The following is a 21,147-nucleotide window of genomic DNA, read 5'->3' on the forward strand; positions in this document are numbered from 1 at the left end:
GCACCACACATGTTAAGTGTTCCCTGCACTAGAAAGGTTGCACAGTAAACCTTCTATGAGATAAAGAAATGAGCAATTCACAGGGAAGGTAATACTGCTTCTTGGCAAATTCAATACAAAAAAAAAGAATCAGACAAGTACATGGGGACTGAATGGGAGATGCATAAATGTGTTATCTGTATTTACTGTATATGTATTTGTGTGTCCAGTCTGAAAGGACAGCCAGTTCCCCAGCATGCAACGCTGATTTCCGCAGTCCCACAATGTACAGCGTCTATTTGGACCAGTCCACTCTGGCAAAGAAAGGGTGGGATTTGATATCATCCACGCCTCCCACACCTGCCCCCAGTCTCTCCATTGGGTTGTACTGGAGCAACTGCATGGGAGGACAAGGCGGAGACAAACAAATCAGACAAATCAAAATAAATTAATTAATAAAAGTCAGTCACTGCAGCATTTTTAGCCAGAGACATTAAGTATATACATTAATTTACAGAAGAGAGCCAAAGCATTAACATGCAAACAGGTTAAACTGAGTGTAATGACTAAATCCAGTCATGGGGCAGTCCAAATACATTTTTACAATTGAAGTAATAAAGCCACAGTGTCTGCATGTCCACTCCTCACAGCACAAGTACACTGGATATTCATGGCATTTGGATTTGTGCCACATTAAGTGGAGATAAATCCATGATAACCATGTTAAAATACATCTGAAGATTACCAGTGTTGAGGATTTGCAATTAGCTGTAAGATATTAGCATGGTGCGAGCTCTGTTATTAAGGACATGTCCACTGTGTGTAGGATGTGTGTTCATCTATTATAATCTGTCAGAAAAATGCATACATTCCTACATACTAAGTAGTCTGGTTTTTATTTTTGGTCTCACTGCTGTCATGTCTTTGCTGCACTTCCCAGAGATCACTCATCTATCAGATAGCGTTTTCAGTACTGGGATGTATTTTACTTCTGATGATAAAAATCTTGTAGCAGGTCATGCTAACCATGTAGCTGCTGTAGGAAATTACTTATTGTGCATCTTTTTCCCCTGGGAAAGACCCCGAAAACTGGGCATGTTAAATATCACACATTTCTATAGACTCTGTCTACATTAAATTACTATTGTGTTTACTAATCAGTGAGAGAGAGTTGATTTATTTAAAAATGCAGCAGATTATCAACAGAGTCCCTCACTTACCCATCTCCCATTAGCACAATTCATGTTCATGTCTCTTTTTTTTAATAACACAATTACAAAAAAACTTTTTAAGTCGGGGAAATCTATATGAGTGGGCCACTCAGTTAAATTCTGTACATGAAATGACAACACTATCAACATACAAGTTACCAGCCGCACACGAAACTCTCACCTGCTCCAGCAGAGATCTGGCCTCCTCTGAAACAGACTCAGGGATGTTGAGAGCAGTGTGGCGACCGATTCCTGCTGGATGGCACCGCAGCAGAGACTGTACAGAGGGAAGGGGGGTGGAAAGAATAGATAACCATCAATCAAAACAAAGACAAACCTGTCGGACTGAGAGCTAAAGGGACAGATATACTGACAACCGCAGAGCCTAGGTCATTGTGAGGGCACCAGGACTGGACAAATAGGAGGAGACCAAAGAGCCAGAGCACCTGAAACAACACTGATCACACCAACTACAACACGATAATGAATTCACTCCTGTTGCTCTTTCTTGGAACTGCTGTGTGTGTGTGTGTGTGTGTGTGTGTGTGTGTGTGTGTGTGTGTGTGTGTGTCAGACGGAAAGGATGACATGTTTTTACATTATACATCGTTCATACTGAGCAACTTTACTGGAAGCACCAAGCAGCAGCAAACATAAAGCCCTTTTATTTGTTTTTAGAGTAAAGACTGACCAGGTCAAACTGTCAATTACAAGAAATCATTGCTCTGGCAGAAAAATAAACCAAAAATTATCTCAGAAGTAATAGAAAGACCCGCAAGAGCTTTTCTAACCACAGAATGCAGCCCTATTGTTAAAATAATTGACAATAATGACCGTAATCATTGTATGTTGCAACAGCACATCTTTCAGGGCATCTACAACTACAAATTGAAAAGGCTAGAACAGAACGTGCACAGCAAGAGAAAGCTGTAGACTGTTTGAGTGTTTGTGTTGGGGGACCCTGTGTTTTTTTTCCATCAGTTAGGTCGGTTGCCTCTCTGTATCTCTCTCTCTCTCTCTCTCCTGATACGTGCTGCAGGAGTTCTGGCTGGGTTCCTAGCAGCAGTCAAGACTGCTCCAGGCAAGATCTTATCCTGCAAGGATCAAGAGACACTATGTGTGCCTGTGTGTGTGTATCCTTGCCAGGACTGTACCCAGACATAATCATCAAAGGAGACATCTGTGTGACTGACTTTATTTTTTTTTCCAGGTAAGTGGGTGTATATTGTTCAACACAATAGCACTAACCTAACACCCCGACTCATGTTTGGACCATAGATGGGAACCACTGATAGCCGATATGAAAATATGCCCACCGGCAATCAGTTAGAATTTATTCAAATTTAATAGATAATGAAAAATTGAAGGGACGCTCTGCACCTGCACTGGGTGTCTGTGCGTGCTACTGCGTGTGCATTTGTCCTTGAAGAGAGCAGCAACTTATAATTAGCATGTGTGCATGTATAACAGATGTGTATATCTGTTGTCTTCCAAACAAGAAAAGCTCTGAGATGCTCCCCTTCCTCCCAAGCTTGTCTTAAAAGATTGTCCCTCAGACAGCCCTGATCCTGGACCAGCCGAGTTCCAGCACCTTGAGAGCTGCCCTGGTCCTCACCTTCCATGCCGACCTCGGATCGGCACGCTCAAAGCCCAGCGCTGCTCCAGGAGCCAGCAAAGAGGCCCGGGGAGAGCTGACCCCCTGGCCCAGCAGATGGAGCTCAGGCTGGGGGAGAAAGTCACACCGACACCCCTGGCACTCCCCGAGAACCAGAGTAAGAGACGGCAGCCAAGACGCACCTCTCTCTCTCTCACACACACACACACACAGCAAAACAACAAACTCCACCTACTCAAACACATACAGACACGCGCACAGAATCACACACAACCTGGCATGACCATAAAGAGTGTGAGAGAGTTGAAAGCCAAGACACCTACAGACATCCCACAACACCTTAGCAACAAAGATAACATTTTTTTCGGGTACTTTTCGACTCACCATGCCAGTCAGGAGCTCAAACAGGATGGCGCCCAAACTCCACCAATCGCATGCTGCTGTCTCCTCACTGATACCTCCCACCTCTGAAACAAGAAGCAAAAAGAGAGGGAAGACATTGAATTAATCAATAAACAACAAGCAGAGAAATAGTTTATGTGTTGGGGAAGAACACAGGGAAGAATCATCAACTTATGATGGATGTAAAATAAGAAAATAATCAAATATGTGTAATTAAAATAATTTACTGATCTTAGGCTTAGACACCAAATACATAAGATACATCATTTTAGGTATTGTGCTTTAGGCCTCTTGGGTTCCTTAATGTTTCATTGAATTGATAGAATCAATTCAAAATGAGCACAAAACCATGGACACAGTCACACACAAACAAGTGTGTGTCTCATAAAAGGGTGATTTGCATAATAAAAAAGCAGTTAAATTGAGGAAACCGTCTGCTGCAACTTCACACCATCTGCATGACCTGACCTCAAACAAAAACACACACGCATACAACACACACGCATACATCACACACACACCAAGAAATTTGAAGCAAGAACAACCGAGAACAAATAGTAGAACATTTGTGTTCAGTTTTCTTTATCCCCGCACTACTTTTAGCTCCTGAAAATAAGCTACACAGACTAGAGCTGCAACTAACGATTATTTTCATTAGCGATTAATTTGCTGATTATTTTCTCAATTAATTGTTGTCTGTTAAATGTCAGTGGCAAATTAGTAAATCACAATTTACTAAAGCAGAAAAGTAATTCAATCAAATGTCTTGTTTTGTCCGTTTAACAGTCAAAACTCCTTAAACTTAATAATCAAATCGCCACATCATCACAGCCTTACCACAGACCCTGACGACAGGGCGTCATTAAGGTTTTTGTCTTGACAACCAAAACTAAATAAAGGCTCAATAATCAATAATTACAGACATTATTTACCGTCTTTTCCTTTTTCTAAAATTCTACCTCTTTGGACAGTCAATCTTTAAAACACCGAAACCCTTGCATCTACGCATGTGTGTGAAGACTACAAAACCCTCTCAAGGTGAACATTTAACGGGAAGTCTGTCCACTTTGAATCAAAAGTCTAGCTCATGGCCACGTTCTGCAGGAATCCACAACCAGTCTAAGTGCCAGCTTGATGTTTGTGTTTAAGTAAGACACACAAACCAAGAGTGAGCGTTTGCTACCGTCAAAAGAGTATGTGTGAGAGTGTGTGCGTCTGCTAGCTCCACTGGGTACCAGATGGCCTCTTGTGCCGCTCAGCTCCCCTCTGCTCTCTCCAGAGGGGCGGGACCCAGGGTCACGTCTGTGTGTGCCCAGAGACCAGGCTCCTCAGCTGGGGGAGCATAAGAGACAAAGACCCCTCATCTCCTGGAGGCTGCCGGGAACTCCAGGGGCCTGTGCGACTCTCTCGCAGCAAAGGTTAGAGAGGGCTATGATACGACTTGCACGTTTCATATACATACACACACACAAACACACACAAATACAGCCAACTGAGCAACCAGTCTTCAGGGCTCCCCAGGACTGCTGTTTTGACAGCCAAGGAGAGAAGATCGTCATTGAACGGACTAGTGATACCTGCGTAGTTACGAGCTGGAGGGGAAATACTGGACACACACACACACACGCACACAGACACACGTCTCAGAGCAAGGTCGATGTCATCACAATGGATTAATGTCTAAGGAGCTGCAGGGAGAGTACAGTGGAGCTGGCTACACTTACCGCTCTGTCAGAGCGAGGCAGGGAGAAAGGGAGATAGAGAGAAAGAGGACGGGAAGGGAGAATTAACTGCGTCCACAGGCCATGGGTCATTCAAACCCCACTGTTGCACTGCACTGTGCAATGTGTACATTATAATATTTGACCATACCTCCACTAACCTGGTGTTTTTCTTTCTTGAACAGCATATGAAAAACTTACAAAGAATTCTAAGAAAACAAAAGGATACTGAGGAGTTCAGATACACCACAATACAGTGTGTTCACCTCGTGGCCTCCTCTTCTTCCCTTTCCCCTCAACAATGCAGTTCCCTCCTGCTTTGTATCTTAATCACACTCCATCTCCTCTCTCCTGGGGGCCATAAGGAACTTTCTCTCTTCTCCTCTTCGACCGACTTCCCTAAAACCTTAACTGACAGTCATTGTTGAAAGAGGAAGTGAAGTGTGTGCAGGTAGGAAGTAAGGAGCGATCGGCGTATCATGTTCCAAGACTGTGTACGTGTGTGTGTCTTATGAGCTGGGGAGGCTCTGTTGAAATGGTGCCAATAGTTGATTGAACCAAATCAGTTATATATTAAAAAAAAAACAATCCTATGACGCATCTTTACTATGAGAGTGAAATTATTCAAATAATAAAGCAGAAGTACTTTCAGGGCACAATTTCTTACATGAAAAGGTCTTCAAAACAATGTCATAACAGCACTGTGTCAAAAAGGGAACTGAACGTTATCTTCCATTAGATCATACCGTGGCTGAGCAGGTTAAAGCAAAAACAGAACAGTGAAAAAACAGCAACGACGAGTATGATGATGAGTCGTCAGTAACTGACTTGTTACCTCAGAGGGGAAGAATATTTAATTTCCCTTTTCTTAGACATTGAAGACAATCGGTTTTGGCCTTGCTTCCCTCTCAACAGATTCCCATTTTTGCTCAAATTAGGTAGCATCACACTATCACTCAACAGCTTGTTTTTTTTCCTTATTAGAGAACAAAACATGAGCCACCTGATGTTTATCAGTGATGACAGAATGGTGAGAAAGTAAATAAGCAGAAGGGCAGAATAAATAGATTAATACCCTACTGCTGTATTTTCCGAGTTCACTCCCGTGTTTTTTGGGTGTGAATGTGTGCGTTTTAAAAACATGTTTCCCTCCTTCTTACAGACACACACACACACACACACACACACACACATACGGTCACAGCAGGCCCCCTGCTAGCTTTCTGGCAAACAGTCATAAATCTGTCATCAGGAATGAAGCCATCGCTAGAGCTGACCCTGTCTGGATAAACAGCAATACATAACAAGGGCAGGAGAGAGACACACTCACTAACCTCTGCGTTAAGAGTGTGCGTTCACAAGCACATACATCTGCAGATATATGTATGTACCAAACGCAGGGGTTTGCAGGTATGCAATAAATACAAACAAGCAAAATAGGTGATAGCCATTACTTTGTAATATGTTTATCCCCGAAAACAACATCAAAGAAAGGTGGACATAAGAGACACACAAGAAAAAGAGAAAAAGTTGCCAGTGTTTGAGTCAGACAGTCAATGGACGTGGAAGTGGTACTATCGCTCAACAACAGCATAACACACCCCCTGCTGGCTGCTAATATGTATTACATCCATTGATCCACATGGGATCAACAGTCATTTAACTAACAAGACCTTACACACCTGGGCTGAGGTCACTTCAATTCCACTTCATTTCACTAAAGCGCTGGCTTTATCCACAACATTTAACATTTTTTAACTGGCCATCTTTTGCCGTAAAATATTTATTATTTGTGGGAGCTTAATGTGAACACCACCCAAATGTGATTCAAAGGAGACTCTACTCTTTACTTAAAATGAGTTTTATTGTGTCGGGAGCTACTGTAGAGGATGTGCAACTTTTACATAAAGCCGAGGTTTCTCATTTTATTGCCTCCTCCAGATCCAGATCATACACAGGCACTGTGTCCAACACTGGTTAGACTTGTATTTGTCTTGAAAACAAACCACTACTAAATTTTACAGCGCTTGAAATGATTAGTCGATTAATTTATGGATGTGGTCAATCAAAATTTTGAGTCAATTAATAATTTACATAATTTGACAAAAATTAATATTTGTTTAATGTTTAAAGTGATAAAGTAAAGTTTTTTTGACTGCTGGTCAGATAAAATATGACATTTTAGGAATTGATTTAAAAAAAATGATTACCAAATTACTTTATGGTGAAAATAATCATTGGTTGAAGCCCTAAAATTTTACTGTACTTGACTGATACAGAATTGGCTTAACAATAGTGATAACTAACTGTAAGTCAAGTGTATATTTAGTCCAAATCCACCTTTTTTTAAATTAGATTTGAATGCCAAATTCATTATTAAATAGACAAGATTGTTCAGCATATTACATGTTAGCTTTCAGAGCTACCATCCACGCTCTCAGACAAGTGTGACAATCTCTCACTGCTTATATTAACAAGAAAATTACTACATTAATTACACAATGACTTAAGTGGCAAACATGTCTCGGCTTAGCACTTAGATTTTAGGCTCCATTATGCATCTGTGTGCTGAGCTTTACTCCTGTGTCTTTAGGTCATCTACCGCTGGCCACTATATGCCTCTATGTGCTTCTATTTCCATTAGTAGGCTTTTAAACAAGCTGTTGCTAAGGGAATAAAAATGCACACTTTGGATATTAGATAGAGCATTTGTTGCTTTCAGATTTATTACAACAGCGGCATACTGTATGTTCTAGTCACAAGGAGGATTTAAATCTGAAGTGACCTTCCTGGCTTGAGAGAGAGGATGAATATGAGTGAATAGCTTAATATAAGTGCGTGGGAGAGTGAATGGGCATGAGGGTCATTGTGTACGTCTCAGAGTGCGTCCGGCGTTTGCAGCTAGCACTTATTCAGTCTGCATATTTAAGAAAGATGTAATTAAACACATCACACATAATCTATCCAACAGTGTGAAGCCATATGCTTAAAGCAGCGACATATTGGAAAACTTATCCGCCTACATATGTCAAATGCATGTGCGCGCATACACACACAAACACCACCCCTCACCACAAACACACACGGAAGTGCTAAGCAGGGACATGGTGCTGTAGTCTAGCAGCAGTTTGTTTTAGGCAGCTTGTAAACAGCATGCCAGAGCTGCCACATGCCTGCTGGGGGCAACACATGGGGTTACCCCAACGCTGGCTCACTGTTGCACAACAGCACACTCTACAGGACAATGAAAGAACTACAACAAGATCCAGCTTCTCAAAACTGTGACTGTAAGAGTAAAAAAACAGATATTTCTAATTCATCCTCCAGATATTAACCCCTCTGAGAGTTAATTAAAATGTAAAATAACTGCCATGATAATTACTGTATGTATCCGTTAAACGCAGAAGACCAGAACTGAAAGATACTTATGGATTTCTGTTGATTTCGGAGTCAAGAAGAATCAGTGTTCATCTGTTTCTACTCTCGAGAGTGGTTTATGTATACTTTGATTGTTTATTCATGCCAAGCTATGAATGAGCGTTTTGTGACCATGGGAAAGTGGCCTACTTATGGCCCTGCATGCCTGCATAGAATTAACCCCTCATCAACCTCCCAACTGACACGCAAACACACAAAATGAGGTTCCTAATTAATATATACAAGTATAGAATGAGAAATAAAATAAATAAAGTGTATTAGCATGTATATGTATATCTCACCTGGTGCACTGTACATATTGGCAATAGCCTCTTTGTCACAGGACTCCTCCACGTCACTCCAGCTACAAAAGTAGGTAAGCTGAACATGACCTAAGGAGACAGGAAGAGACAGAAAGTGTGAAACATTCATCTCATGCTCTGCCTCTCATCAACCCCATACAGTCAAGTGTCACTCTGACTGCTACTTTTCAAACTGTTTACTCACCTTTAGAGCACTTCCTTTCTTAGTTCCTTTCTGCCTCTCTACATCCCTCCGCGAGCTTTTCAAGCACACAGCCCCTGCGATTACTCCTGTTTAGCGGCTACCCGTTAACGCTATCATTAGAACTAATGGTGTCATTAGGTAGCCATGGCCATTAGCCTGGGCTAGCCAGACTGATGCACCACACTACGCCGTTGATGGGCCCTTTAGAACAATAATTACCACCGGGGAGACGAAAACAGCCACTCAGCTAATTAGACGCTTGTTGATAACGAGGTGGAGAGAGATGATTGTAGGACGACAAAAGAAGAAGTTGAGGGGGAATCTGTGACCTCCTGGTAAAACAACACTTTCGCCTCTGGAGGAGCCTTCATTTTAGTAAATGGATTACATCATGGTCAACTGACAAGAGGCCGTCCCTCAGTCAAATACTATCTGCTCTAAGAAAGGAATAAGCTTAATTTCATACAAGTTATTCATTTGTGGCTGGAGAAAACAAGCAAATAAATATCACATCCACATGATACAGCAGCTTGAGAGGGATGCTATTTTATGCTTGCTGTAAGAGAAATAAAAGAAGATGCCACCAAGACTGTATAGGATAGGATTTTTTTCCACTAGCCATCATAAGATTTACTTAAAGTTCCCTGGTTTCTTCATTTGGTGCATATTTTATAAGCTAAAAAAAAAAAGTGGTCAATAATCATTGTAATCTAACGGTTTGTTATGTCCACCATGAAGTGAGAGGAATGATGTGTTAAGGTAACAGCAAGCAGATGTTTGCATTCTCTCAGTCCATTCAAGATTGAGGAGACTCACAGCTATGTCTTGCATTAATGTAAGTAAGTAGCTGTGGCATTATTGTTATGTATAATATTCCAGCAAATTTTGCAAGAGCATTTCTTTTTCCACAAACACTCAAACATCTCTGTTTGTAATAAGCTAATACAAGCTTTAAGCTTTAGGAGAGCTATGAGATAGATGACAAGATTGTGGTCCAAGACCTGTGATCTTACAGGACTAAACTAATAATGGATGTCTAACCTTGGTGGTCGAGCAGGATGTTGTTGGGGTTTAGGTCTCGACAGATGATGCCCTCTTGGTGCAGAGAATCCAGGGCTGTCACCATCTCTACAGCCCAGCATCGTACAAACTCCTCCGGGATACGAGCTTGGGATGCAGCCAACGACAGCTCGTCCAGCTCTGCAAACAGCCGCGATACTTCTTTGTCAAATTCGCTCCCACCTGTATTACTAATAACTCTTGATGATTCACCATCTAGACCTGATAAACTCTCACTCAAGACTGCACAGGCCTCAGTCCTGTTTGTGGTCGTGACAGAGCCTGCGTTGTTGTCACTGGGGTCTGGAACCAAGTCTGTATTTACTCTTGTACCACCCTCTAGTTTCTCATTAAGATAGTCAGTAACTGGAGGGTCAAGGGGAAGGTCATTATTTTGGCATGCAGGATGAACCACCATTTTGTCAGAGGCCTCCTGCCCAAATGTCAAGCTGCAGTCATCCCACAGTGAGTTGAAGGTGAAGGAAGATGCAACACTGGTGTCACAAGTTGCAGAGGCTGTACACAAAGATAAAAGCTCCTGCTCCACTGGCTGCTCCTCCTCTTCCTCAGGCTGACTGTGAAGCTGTAAAACATCCGGCTGGATGAACTTCTGAGGAGAGGCTGTGGCCTCGAGGCCCAGACACACCCCCGAAGTATCTAATTCCTCCTGTAAAGAGTCTACAGTCCCACTCATTACGGGCAGGTTGACCAGAAGGTCTGGTGGATGACCCTCATCCTCACCTACTGCCTCTTTAAATGAGATAACTGGCACTGACTCATTAGAGCCTTTATCACTACAGTCCAACCCCCAAAGCTCCGAGCTGTGGCCCTTGACCTCCTGAGCCAGCTCTGGAAGGTCCTCTGTGACATCTGAGCCCAGGTCAGATGTAGAAAAGAGGGGGACCTGTTTGTGAGAAGGACGCTGCTCTCCTAAGTCGAGACAGGTCACCTCACTTGCACTGTCTTTGCTGTCGATACGGAAAAACTCCATGGGCGTGTGCTTGGACTGATCCAAAGACAGAGGCACAGCAGGGGAGGGCAAAGGACTGAAGACTTCACTGTGGTCCTGTCCCTCGCCACGGTATTGCTCATTGTCAAGGGTGTGGCAACTTTTGTCAGATGACTCTGTGAAAAAGCCAAGTTCCTGAGAGCTGATGGGTGAAGAGAGGCTGTCGTTGCTCAGCAGCGAGCGGCTACGTGAGGAAGTGGTGGTTGTCGCTATGGGCACTTCCAGTGACAGCATTTCCTGTTCACTCTTTTCCTCCTCCTCTTCTAGTGCATTTGGTTCTACTTTGTCTTGTTCATACTCATTGCAAAGAGTCAAGTAACTGTTGGTGCACTCTTCCTCAGAGTTGGCTCCGGAGTCTGACTGGGCCCCAATTTGTTCGATAAGCCTGGGCATGAGAGGACTTTTCTTGGGTGACGCAATGAGGTTCTCCCCTTCCTTCTGCAGCCCTGAGACCGAATCAGAACAAGCAACCTGCCCAGAACCAGAACTGGCTGAACCGACATCCAGCTGTGGTACAACATGGTGTGGAGAGTGTACAGCCGCTGTGTGGCTCTTCTGGATGAAAGGAATGTCAAAGCTCTCCTCTGGGCTGGAATTACGAAGGTACTTTCCAATGTGAGACCACAGCTTCCCGCCTAAAGATGAAGGAAACAGGACATTATTGACAAAGAAAAAAGGAGGGTGGATTGAATGAGGAATTGGAGAGAAAGCCGTGGAAATTCTGGAAAATTACAGCACATTCTCACTGCAGGAACCTTTCCAGGAATATTTTTAGGAACTCAGCAAATTCACCTGTGTTTCAACCGGGGGAACCTGGGTCTAAATTTAGTACCTAGGCCATAGCTTCTATCGTCCAAAATGTTCCTGCTCCGGGGGTAGCAGCCCCGAAAGTTGCTGACTGGTCAAACACAAGTCTCAAGGCTGCTACAATTTGTGTATTCACACAGTAAGCAAGCAATGGGTGCCAGCAGTAGGGATTGGGATGGTTTATTGATATTCAAACAAAAGTGTTTGTGCAAAACAGACTTTTAATTCCTGACTTTGGCTCCTTAGTTATTGGGACTATTTGGAAAAAGGGTCATTAGTTTCCACTTAGGAATGAGTAACCAGGGCAAACAAAAACAGTTTTGATTGAACCCAATTTGGCTAAATGAGGTTGGGGTGGGTGCCTGCTTTAGGTTCCCAGTGTAATGTTAGCATTTTGACTTCTCTCTGTCTTACACACACGTGCGTGCGCAGACATACTGATACACACACAGCTGTAGTGTGAGCAATTGGAAGCCAGCATCTGTTGTGTGTGATGAGAATGGATAGGGGGTTCACAGTGATGATAATGATAGCGGGGCAGCTCGATGGCTTAGCAAGTAAAACCATCCACATGTTGTTTTGTCCAATGTCACTCAGGTCACTGCCTCCCTCCTCATCCAACCCATCAGCTGCTAACAGCATACTATAGAAGCATAAGGAGAAACTCTGAATCACAGAGCTGTGGTGAAACTATGCCTTTTCTGGCATTTGATTAGCTTTATTAGATCATGTTGAACAGCCCCATATGATATTCAATACTGCCCACTAATATTAGCGCAGGGTGGTTATAGAGTGCACCAGATTGAATAGGTTACAGGGCATTAAAAAAATATGGCTGCATTTCATTGTACGCACTCACCCACACACATGAGCTACACACACATCCTAGAGTGAATGGGATGTAAGGAGGCCCAGGTGTTGGCATAGCTAATGAAGCATGGCGCCACCTGGTATTCAGAATAATGACCTGTGACACACACCCATCTCTATCAAACATCTGTCTGGAACAAGGGCAGAGAGAGGGGTGGGAGAAGAGAGGGATCAGGTGAAGGAGGGGGAAAGACAGTTGGAGGTAAAGAAGACAAAAGAGGGAAGATGAAACTGATGAGCACGAGATGTGTGTGTTTTACCTTCAGCATACTGCAGCAAAAGAAAAACTGTGTCTTCAGAGACGACAAACTTCCTCAGCTGCACCATGTGGGGCACAGAGTGAGGCATGATTGTCCTCTTAGTCCGCTCACAGTCACTGCTCTTCCTCAGACCCTGTAATAAGAGGGGAGAGGAAAAGGAGGTGAGTAATTACAAGGGAAGTAAGCAAGGAAGAAAGAATGTGCATTTAAGGACAAGAGGAGAAAAGGAAAATTAATCCAAATAAAGAGGGCATGAGCAGAGGAAAAGGAAGGTGGGTCTTTTAGTTTGTGTGTAGAGTAAGGTGTACAAAAAAGATAAGGGAGTGTGGCAAAGGAGAAACCTCCCATTAAAGAGGTGCCAGCTATGCCCCATGGCAACCCAAAGTCACTGGATTCATCAAGCCACATACAGCGTGTGACTTTAACAGAGCCCCACAAATCTATCAGCGCTACACGTAAAGTTCACATTGGTTGCCAGTGTGTGTAGGTATGCATGTGTGTGCGCATGTGTGTGTGTGTGTGTGTGTGTAGTCATGTGTGCCTGCGCTGTGCGTTGGCATCTGGCACACGTCTCACACCTGAGAGCAGAGGAGCTGACAGGGACAGGCCCATTAGAATCAATTACACCGGTCACACACAGGGGTTTCTGGCACACTTCACACTTACACTTACAGTTAGGACGACAAGGGTACGGGAAGCACACACACACATGCGCACATATTACACTTACTTTCAGGATGAACGTCTCTTGTGTTCTCTTGTCCATGACCAAAAGAACCTGTGATGGAAGATGCCATTAATTGCCAGGTATGAACACACAGTCTAAGATGATGTAGTGGTTATGTCCTCCAGAGCAGTGTTTTTCAACGACTGGGTCAGGGCACACATAAGGGTCACTGCAAGATAAATGTAGGTCCCTAAATTATACTAGAAAAATTGGCATTAACATCCGGCATCCTGTTGTGTTGACCAAACCAAGTCCCAGCCACATAACAATGACGGAAAGGAATCTATAGATGTCTGTAGTGTAAAATTAATGCAATACTACAGCAGCTGCAAACAGCATATAAGTGACAGAATTAACACATATTTTTATGAATACATCATCATCCTGAATCAATAAGTTGATTGACAGAAAAGTAAATGACAACAATTTCATCAATAAGTCATTTATTAATAATTTGGCAGTTCCATTTCCTCGAATATGGAGATTTGCGAGCAGTAATTGCTAGCAGTGTCATCTTTTCATCTGTACCCAAATTCCAACAAAAAAATAGAGCTCCTACTATCTCTCATTTCACTTTCCTTCACTTTCTCCCTCTAGCTCTTCCTAATAGCTTTATTTTCCCTCTCTCTGACGTCTCCATTGCTCGTCTGCTCCCTCACCATGGCAGGGGAGAGCTCGAGCATATGTGTGTGAGCCGGTCTGTGTTTGTGCGTAGTGGAGTGCGTGCGTATGTTTAGTGGGTGCATTCTCTCCATGTGACCCTGGCGGGGACCAAACAGGTGCAGGCTAAATGGATATGAATGGAGCTGTGAGTAAACAGAGTGGCAGTGCTAGCCAGGGCGCTAATATAATTAAGACACAAACATCAGGGAAGGGGGGAGGTGGAGAAGAGGGCGGGGGGGGGGGGGGGCAGTAGGGTGAGGAGCTCTCTCCATCTGTCCCCTCTGTCCCCATTAAAAGTGAAAGGAGGAAGGAGGAGGAGGAGGAGGAGAGGAAAGCTGGGCCATTTCTGGATAGTGTAGTTTCAGTTTATGGCATTTTTTTTTTTAATGCTGTCTCTGATTTGTTTCTGACATATTGTGGATTTTGTGTGCACCTCTGTAGAGTAACACATGTTGGTATTATGTCAACATTTAACTTGGGGTTTTGTGTGTGTGCATGTGGAGGACGAGCATCATTGATTCAATGTTGTGTGCCGCTCTCTGAGCTGCTTGCCAAGTCATTTCATGGCTGAGTGGTGAAGTTGCTTCACCGGCAGCTGGTTGAGAGGACCAGCAACCTAAACTGACCTTGTGGTAGTCATAACTGACACTAAACATACACACACTCAGCCCTTACCATACCATCCAGTAAATCTATTACGTTTTATCGCTTCAGATAAAAGAGATGGTCGAAGAAGGAAAGGACACAAGGAGGAGAAATTTGAAGTTGGATACCATCCACATTAATCTGGGCCAGAGCAATTATTAAATAAATGAGTGTCTGCCAGACGTAAGTGTAGTTATTTTGTTAGGAGAACGTACTGTTTTGTTTTCACCTTAAGAATTCAACTCTTCCGTATTTACTTTAATATTCAAGAAGAAAATTCAAATCAAAGAAAGGGAAAGGACTTCTGACACTCATCAATTTTTGTCATTTCGTGTCTTTTACACACTATTGATTGTGATTATAAATGAACAACATTAAAGTAAACTCACAAAATGTGGCTGTAACAAGTTGCAAGACCTTTCAATCATAAACTGACCTTATCTATAACCCCCAACACCCTGAAAGCTCTCAGCTCCTCAGATGGACTCTGCTGGCCTCCTCTGCTGGTGGACGGGCAGCACTGTGCCCCCAAAGCCTTGGAAAAAAAAAAACACAATTGGGCAGTTTTATCATTAAAATATCTCAATGTGTCACATTCATTAGGTATTGTGACCTCTTGCAACATGTGACCCAAGTAATATGTGAAAAAGAGTGTCATAGTCAAAATACAAAGACAATATATTGATAATTATAAAAATATTGATTATTTTGGACTGTCAATGTGCTTTATAAAAAGATAGGTTTAACATTTTTCAACACTTGCTGTGATGTTTTCATCGGTTATAAACCCGGCCGCACTCTAATATACTGCCTCAAGTGGTTTGAGGACCCTGGTGGATGCATGCATATAAAGCACATTTGCATAATCTAACATAGACAGCATACAGGCCAATGACATTTCCATCCCACTCACCACTGTCTGTGTTGACCCTTGACCCATGTTGATTCTCAGATGCTGACTGGATATCTGTTCTGCACGCATCAGATACTCTGCAGTCTTCTTCTTCACTGCCTCTCGCCGCGTGGGACTGGGCTCACCTGAAAACACGTGGGTGAGATCAATAGGTTTTCTTTACCAAGCGGTTTTTATAGTGCAGGGTTAAAGGTTTCTGTACTAGCATTTTATTTACTGGTTATTAGAGTGATGAATAAGCTAATAAACCACAAAGTAAAAGTGATGTCTCTTTGGTTTGGCCCCTCCACACTGGGGTGCAAGGTCAGGGTCATTGGAAGCGATTCTCACGACCGGGTCGCATAGATGCTATCTGACAAGAACCGATCATCCATCCACCCCTGCCTGCCAGCACAAGCAATGAAGGCCAGATGATTAGGAATGACGGTGTACATAAATACACATTCGGTTTAGTGTCCTCTCATATATTTTTCTGAGCATCAAAGCTGAGTATCCACCCTGTGTCTGTCAGCAGTGAAGACACTGTAATATAGGGACATAAAATTTTAAAGATGTTGGTGTTCATCAGGCAGGGAGGGTCAAATGTAAAGATGCTACTGAGCTACATTATGGAAGTTCACCTCTAAAATCGCTGGACTACACTGTTGTCAACTCTCACGGTAAAATACCATGTTGGTATTAGTTTTGTCAGTAAAATATCTCTCTCCCAAACTGACCTTGCACTCCTTGCAGCAGCAGGTCCACTCCGCTGCGATAGCAGGAGAAAGCTGCCTGGAAGTCCTGCTCTTTCTCCTTCTGTACAGCTAAACAGATGAGCTCACTGGCTCTGTCCAGGTAGTCTGACTTCCCGTTGACACCACTGGCTTTCTTCAGACTGCCGGAGAAGAGTGGCGTTCGGGTTGGCCAGCTGACCTCTGGGTTAGGGGCTGAGGAGGCAGGGACTGGGGCAGGAGATGGGGTGCGGAGTTCGTGTAGGGAGGGCAAGCGAGGGCTGCAGCTGCTGCTAATGTTGGTGGCTCCCCCCTGTGGTTGGTTTGGGGAGGTGCGGCCTGAGGCCATGCCATCATCCAGCCCAGCCAAAGAGTCTGTATCCACAGGCAGGGAGGTCAGGTCGCTGTCACTGGACGGGCCTGGAGAGGAAAACAATGATACATACCCACTTCATAATAAATCTAATTGAGCTCTAATGTAGGTGGGTGTTATTTTCATGCACAGACAACCTTTACCTCCATACTCAGATGTGATAGTCAAATCATCTGCACCACTGATGTCTCTTTGAACTGAAAAACATGTGCACACATCAATGAGCAGTCATTGTAAATTAAGAGGAAGACTGATTCTGAGGAGGTTATTGTGTGTAATCCTACCGTCAGAGCTGCAGTCTGATAAACTGTCTGCCAGGAAGTCAGAAAAGGGCTCAGCTGGTCCAATGAGCTCTGAGCCGTCGTGAACCTCACCTCCCTTGAAAATAATTAAAAACATTGCAGTCCATGTTCTGTCTCGGGGTACGTTTGTGTTTCTGCATTTGTGTGTTTCGGTACCTTAAAGAAATCTTGGATGTGCTGACTACTATAGAGAGCAGGGATATTAGCAGAGAACTGTAGCAGATCCTCAGAGCACTGTCTTCTTTCCTCAATCACTGAGTCATCAAAACGACCTGCACAGGCATACATGGACAGAAAGATACACACACACACACACACACACACACACACACACACACACACACACACACACACACACACACACACACACACACACACACACAGTGAGATTGCCTTTAAGCAAGTGATCACATCAAGTACGAGTAGTGGTTAGGGTCTGAGTAATAACACACAAGGGGGCAGAGTCATCACTACTTCTCCAGTGGTCCAGGATTTATTGTCTTGTACTACAGCAAAGTCACTTTAACAGGTTTTCTTTGGTCACTTTAGAGAAGATCGACACAGGGGAATTGAGGGGGTGAGTTTCTTACCAAAGACTTTGGCCCTGGCAAAGGGAGGAAACAGCTCTGACTGGCTACATACATTCTTGTGCAGCTGCCAGAGGTTCTGATGAAGCTTCCGGAAATCACTGTATCTCTTCCATACTGTTATCTACAGAAAAAGAGAGAGGACAGATGGATGAAGATAGGGAGGAGGAGTTGGGGAACCAATAATTTCATGTTTAAAGAAGCTTCACCATTATATACTATTGGATTATATACATTTTGTTTACAAAACACTGCTTAAACAAGTAACTTGATTTTGTACTTGTTTTAAAAAGTAATCTCATTATCACTTTTTTTATTTTAAATATCTGAATCATTCAAATGTCCACTATGTCTTGTTAAAGACAACAAAAAAAGAACTCCATAGAGCTATTGCTCCTGTGCCAACACTAGAAACAATCTAACTCATATGACAAGTTACATTCCTCATCTCACTGCCATCTCGTGCAATAAAACTTAACACAAGTCACAACATTCACACACAAACCTGGACGAAGTAGTTCCTTACTCTGTGGGATAAAGCAAAACATAATGGCCGAATGTTGAGATGCAAGTCCTGTTTGCTAAAATCCTGGCCAGTGTGCTGCCGTGAGAAAAACTGGACTGAGCACCTTTCCAAACCAGGAGCACTGCTCAATAATGGAGGTATGTGTTTCCAGGCAAAACTTTTTCACTGTCTCCGAGACACAAATGCAGTAATTGACATCATGCCTGCTACATTAGCGCTGGTTCCAGGCCAGACTGCATTCCTCAGTGTGTCACAAATATAAGAAAGCATGTATGTGTGTTTTCACTGCATGTTCATAGGTACATTGTGAGAAAGGGGAATAGTTAAATTTTCCTTCAAACCTTTTAAAAGACAAAACAGTTGTGATGAGCGAAGATGTGAGAGGCATTCAATAATATATAATTTGTGGACAATAAGTGTCCGTATTCTGACGTATAGACAGTGAGCTTGGAATGTAAAAAAGAGGAATGCAATAGTTCTCCTGCTGTAGGCCTAATTCTTGGCTTTTTTATGTAAAGTATTTTTCACAACTTTTCATGCCAGAAAAATGAAGCTTTGCTTTATAAAATCTCCAACTTGCACGGCTTCTTTCCACAAATTTACCTTTGTCACTTTCAACTTATATTTGTTGTAAATTTCATAAACAAAATCTGTAAAACTGCTAATTTTTAAATGTGTTATTATATTGGTTTTGCAAGGTCTCAACCAACTTAGTCTGACAACAGATAGCTTATACTATTTACAGTAGCAGTGTTTATCTTCCAACCTTGCAGTGAAAATTCCATCGAACTCATGCCTTTCAAGAAAGTCAACTGTTTGCCAGTGGTCTGCGCACTCATACAGTCACAAGATAAAAATAATATGTATAATAATATGTATGTCTTACCTCTTGGACATCCTCTGGGTTCTTCCTAGAGATGATCTGTGTGGAAGAGGGAGAAGAGAACTCAAGGCTTTAGCCTCCATGTGAGTGATTCCTATCTAAAAGTATAAGCTGGTTTCCCGTGAGGCTGGCACAAGTATGAGCAGGGAGATAGCTCTGAGTGTGACAATGAGTGCATTATATAGTGAATGACGGAAGTCTTGAGTGTAAGAACGAGACATCACCAACATTCATAACAAGCAGGATGGCAGGCAGGCAGAGACGAAGTGTGTGTTAAATCACTGTGCGCACTAATAACTGTAGGTCTGACAGAAGTTATGTCTATTCATTTCATCATTACAGGACTTGCTTCTCTATACCCACACTTGATCTGTGATTTGTTGTATATTATCAGTGTTTACAAATTAAAGGCTGATTGTCCAAAGCTGTCAGTGAATTTTGTCTGGATTTATTCTCCTAACTTGAAATATTTTCACAATACAGCAGCACCTTACACTAGGAGATAAATACAGGGAGTTTAAGCCATTGTAGGTTATGAACTTAATCAAGGCTTTGACATTTCTCCATCCCATCTTATATAGCGGGTCTAGACTGGATAATCAGGATCCCCCACAACGTTGATTACGTTCAAGGCATTTCTCTAGGAAACTTGCCCCAACATATAATGACAATATGAACCAGTTATCTAGTTAATGTTAGATAATGAACAGATTTTTTCTGCTTAAATATGCAATATATAATATTATCTCTTTAATGCTCGTCTATCGTAACGCTACATATAACACTAACTAAGCTAGTTAGCTATCTAGCAAGTCAGATTAAATCAGTCAGGCTAATATTGCTAATGTAAGTTAGCCACTACACAACAATCCACTGGGCGTAAAAACCCCAAATATTAAAATATAAGCAAGTCTCAGTGTGTCCGTTAGCTACATCTGCGGTGTCCACAAAAGCTGATACCATTGCCAGCCAACCCTCAAGAGGTTAAAGTAACGTTTCTTGTGTTTGCATCATATTAGCTTGGTTAGCACAGCTCAAGCTAAACAGCTAGTACATATTAGCTAACAACACCTAGCATTAGCCTTGCTGTCAAGAGTGCCCACCCTCCCTTTACTTACCCTTGCGGTGACTTTGTACACAGTATAGCCTTTCTGGTGCTTTTTGGGATCTGTGACAGTATAAAACCGAGCAAGTTCTCCTCTGTCCCGCTGCGATATCATTCTGATAGTGACAACATTGCCAAAGCTACCAGCCGGCTAGCCGTACACATTCATTCCCTGACAGCACAGTGACAGGTAGGCAAATAAGTTAGAGCTCCTCCTTGAGGAAGGTTGGTGAAACTACCTGCCACAACCACTTGCATCCACTTTGTTTTTTCAGATGTGATAACACCAGTTTTATTTATTATTTAGATACATATATAGTATTTATTAAGTGAGTGATTATCAAATGATTGGCTCTTTTAATTAACTATATAACATCATATAAAAAATCAGCAATTAGACTTACAGTGCTTGTACGCGAACAGACAAGTGCATATGTGTTAGTGCCATATAGTCTAATACATAATCATAGCATATGCATAAACTGAATGTGAAATATATAATATAATGTAGAGTTGGCTGACTTCCATTTCGTTACTCTAGTTTCAAGGTATAGTGTTATAGGTATTAAGTTATACATTTGATCATATATGGTGAAATTAAACTACCTTGTCTCCAGGCCCGTATGGCCAAGAATTTTGTGCTTTTATGAAACAGAGTTTAAAGTAAGACAGCAATGTAAATCTCGATATGATAATCAATATGACAGATGCTAAATAATATGACAACCGATCCGTGATTAACAATTAATAGCAAAGAGAAAAGATGCTATGAACAGAGAAAACTAAAACATAGGAAATGGTACACACCGTGTCCTGTAAAGTTGAATATACCCAATACCCAAAACTGTGCCCTCCT

The 21,147-nt window shown here is 42.5% G+C and overlaps 1 protein-coding gene across 1 annotated transcript; it reads right to left on the reverse strand.

Moving 5' to 3' along the window:
- Positions 1-235: 235 nt before the first annotated feature.
- On the reverse strand, positions 236-20,406 carry rps6kc1 (ribosomal protein S6 kinase polypeptide 1). Its single transcript, XM_070925593.1, has 16 exons — positions 20,305-20,406; positions 19,190-19,225; positions 17,781-17,901; positions 17,347-17,462; positions 17,173-17,266; positions 17,032-17,085; positions 16,522-16,935; positions 15,806-15,930; positions 15,329-15,427; positions 13,588-13,635; positions 12,858-12,990; positions 9,894-11,555; positions 8,648-8,737; positions 3,190-3,272; positions 1,372-1,467; positions 236-376 (listed from the first exon to the last, which is right to left on the reverse strand). Exons 1-16 carry the CDS (start codon positions 20,404-20,406, stop codon positions 275-277), a joined length of 3,375 nt encoding a protein of 1,124 aa, XP_070781694.1. The 3' UTR covers positions 236-274.
- Positions 20,407-21,147: the final 741 nt, after the last annotated feature.

The sequence above is a fragment of the Enoplosus armatus genome, chromosome 19 (assembly GCF_043641665.1).
Source record: "Enoplosus armatus isolate fEnoArm2 chromosome 19, fEnoArm2.hap1, whole genome shotgun sequence".
Classification (NCBI taxonomy): Eukaryota; Metazoa; Chordata; class Actinopteri; order Centrarchiformes; family Enoplosidae; genus Enoplosus; species Enoplosus armatus.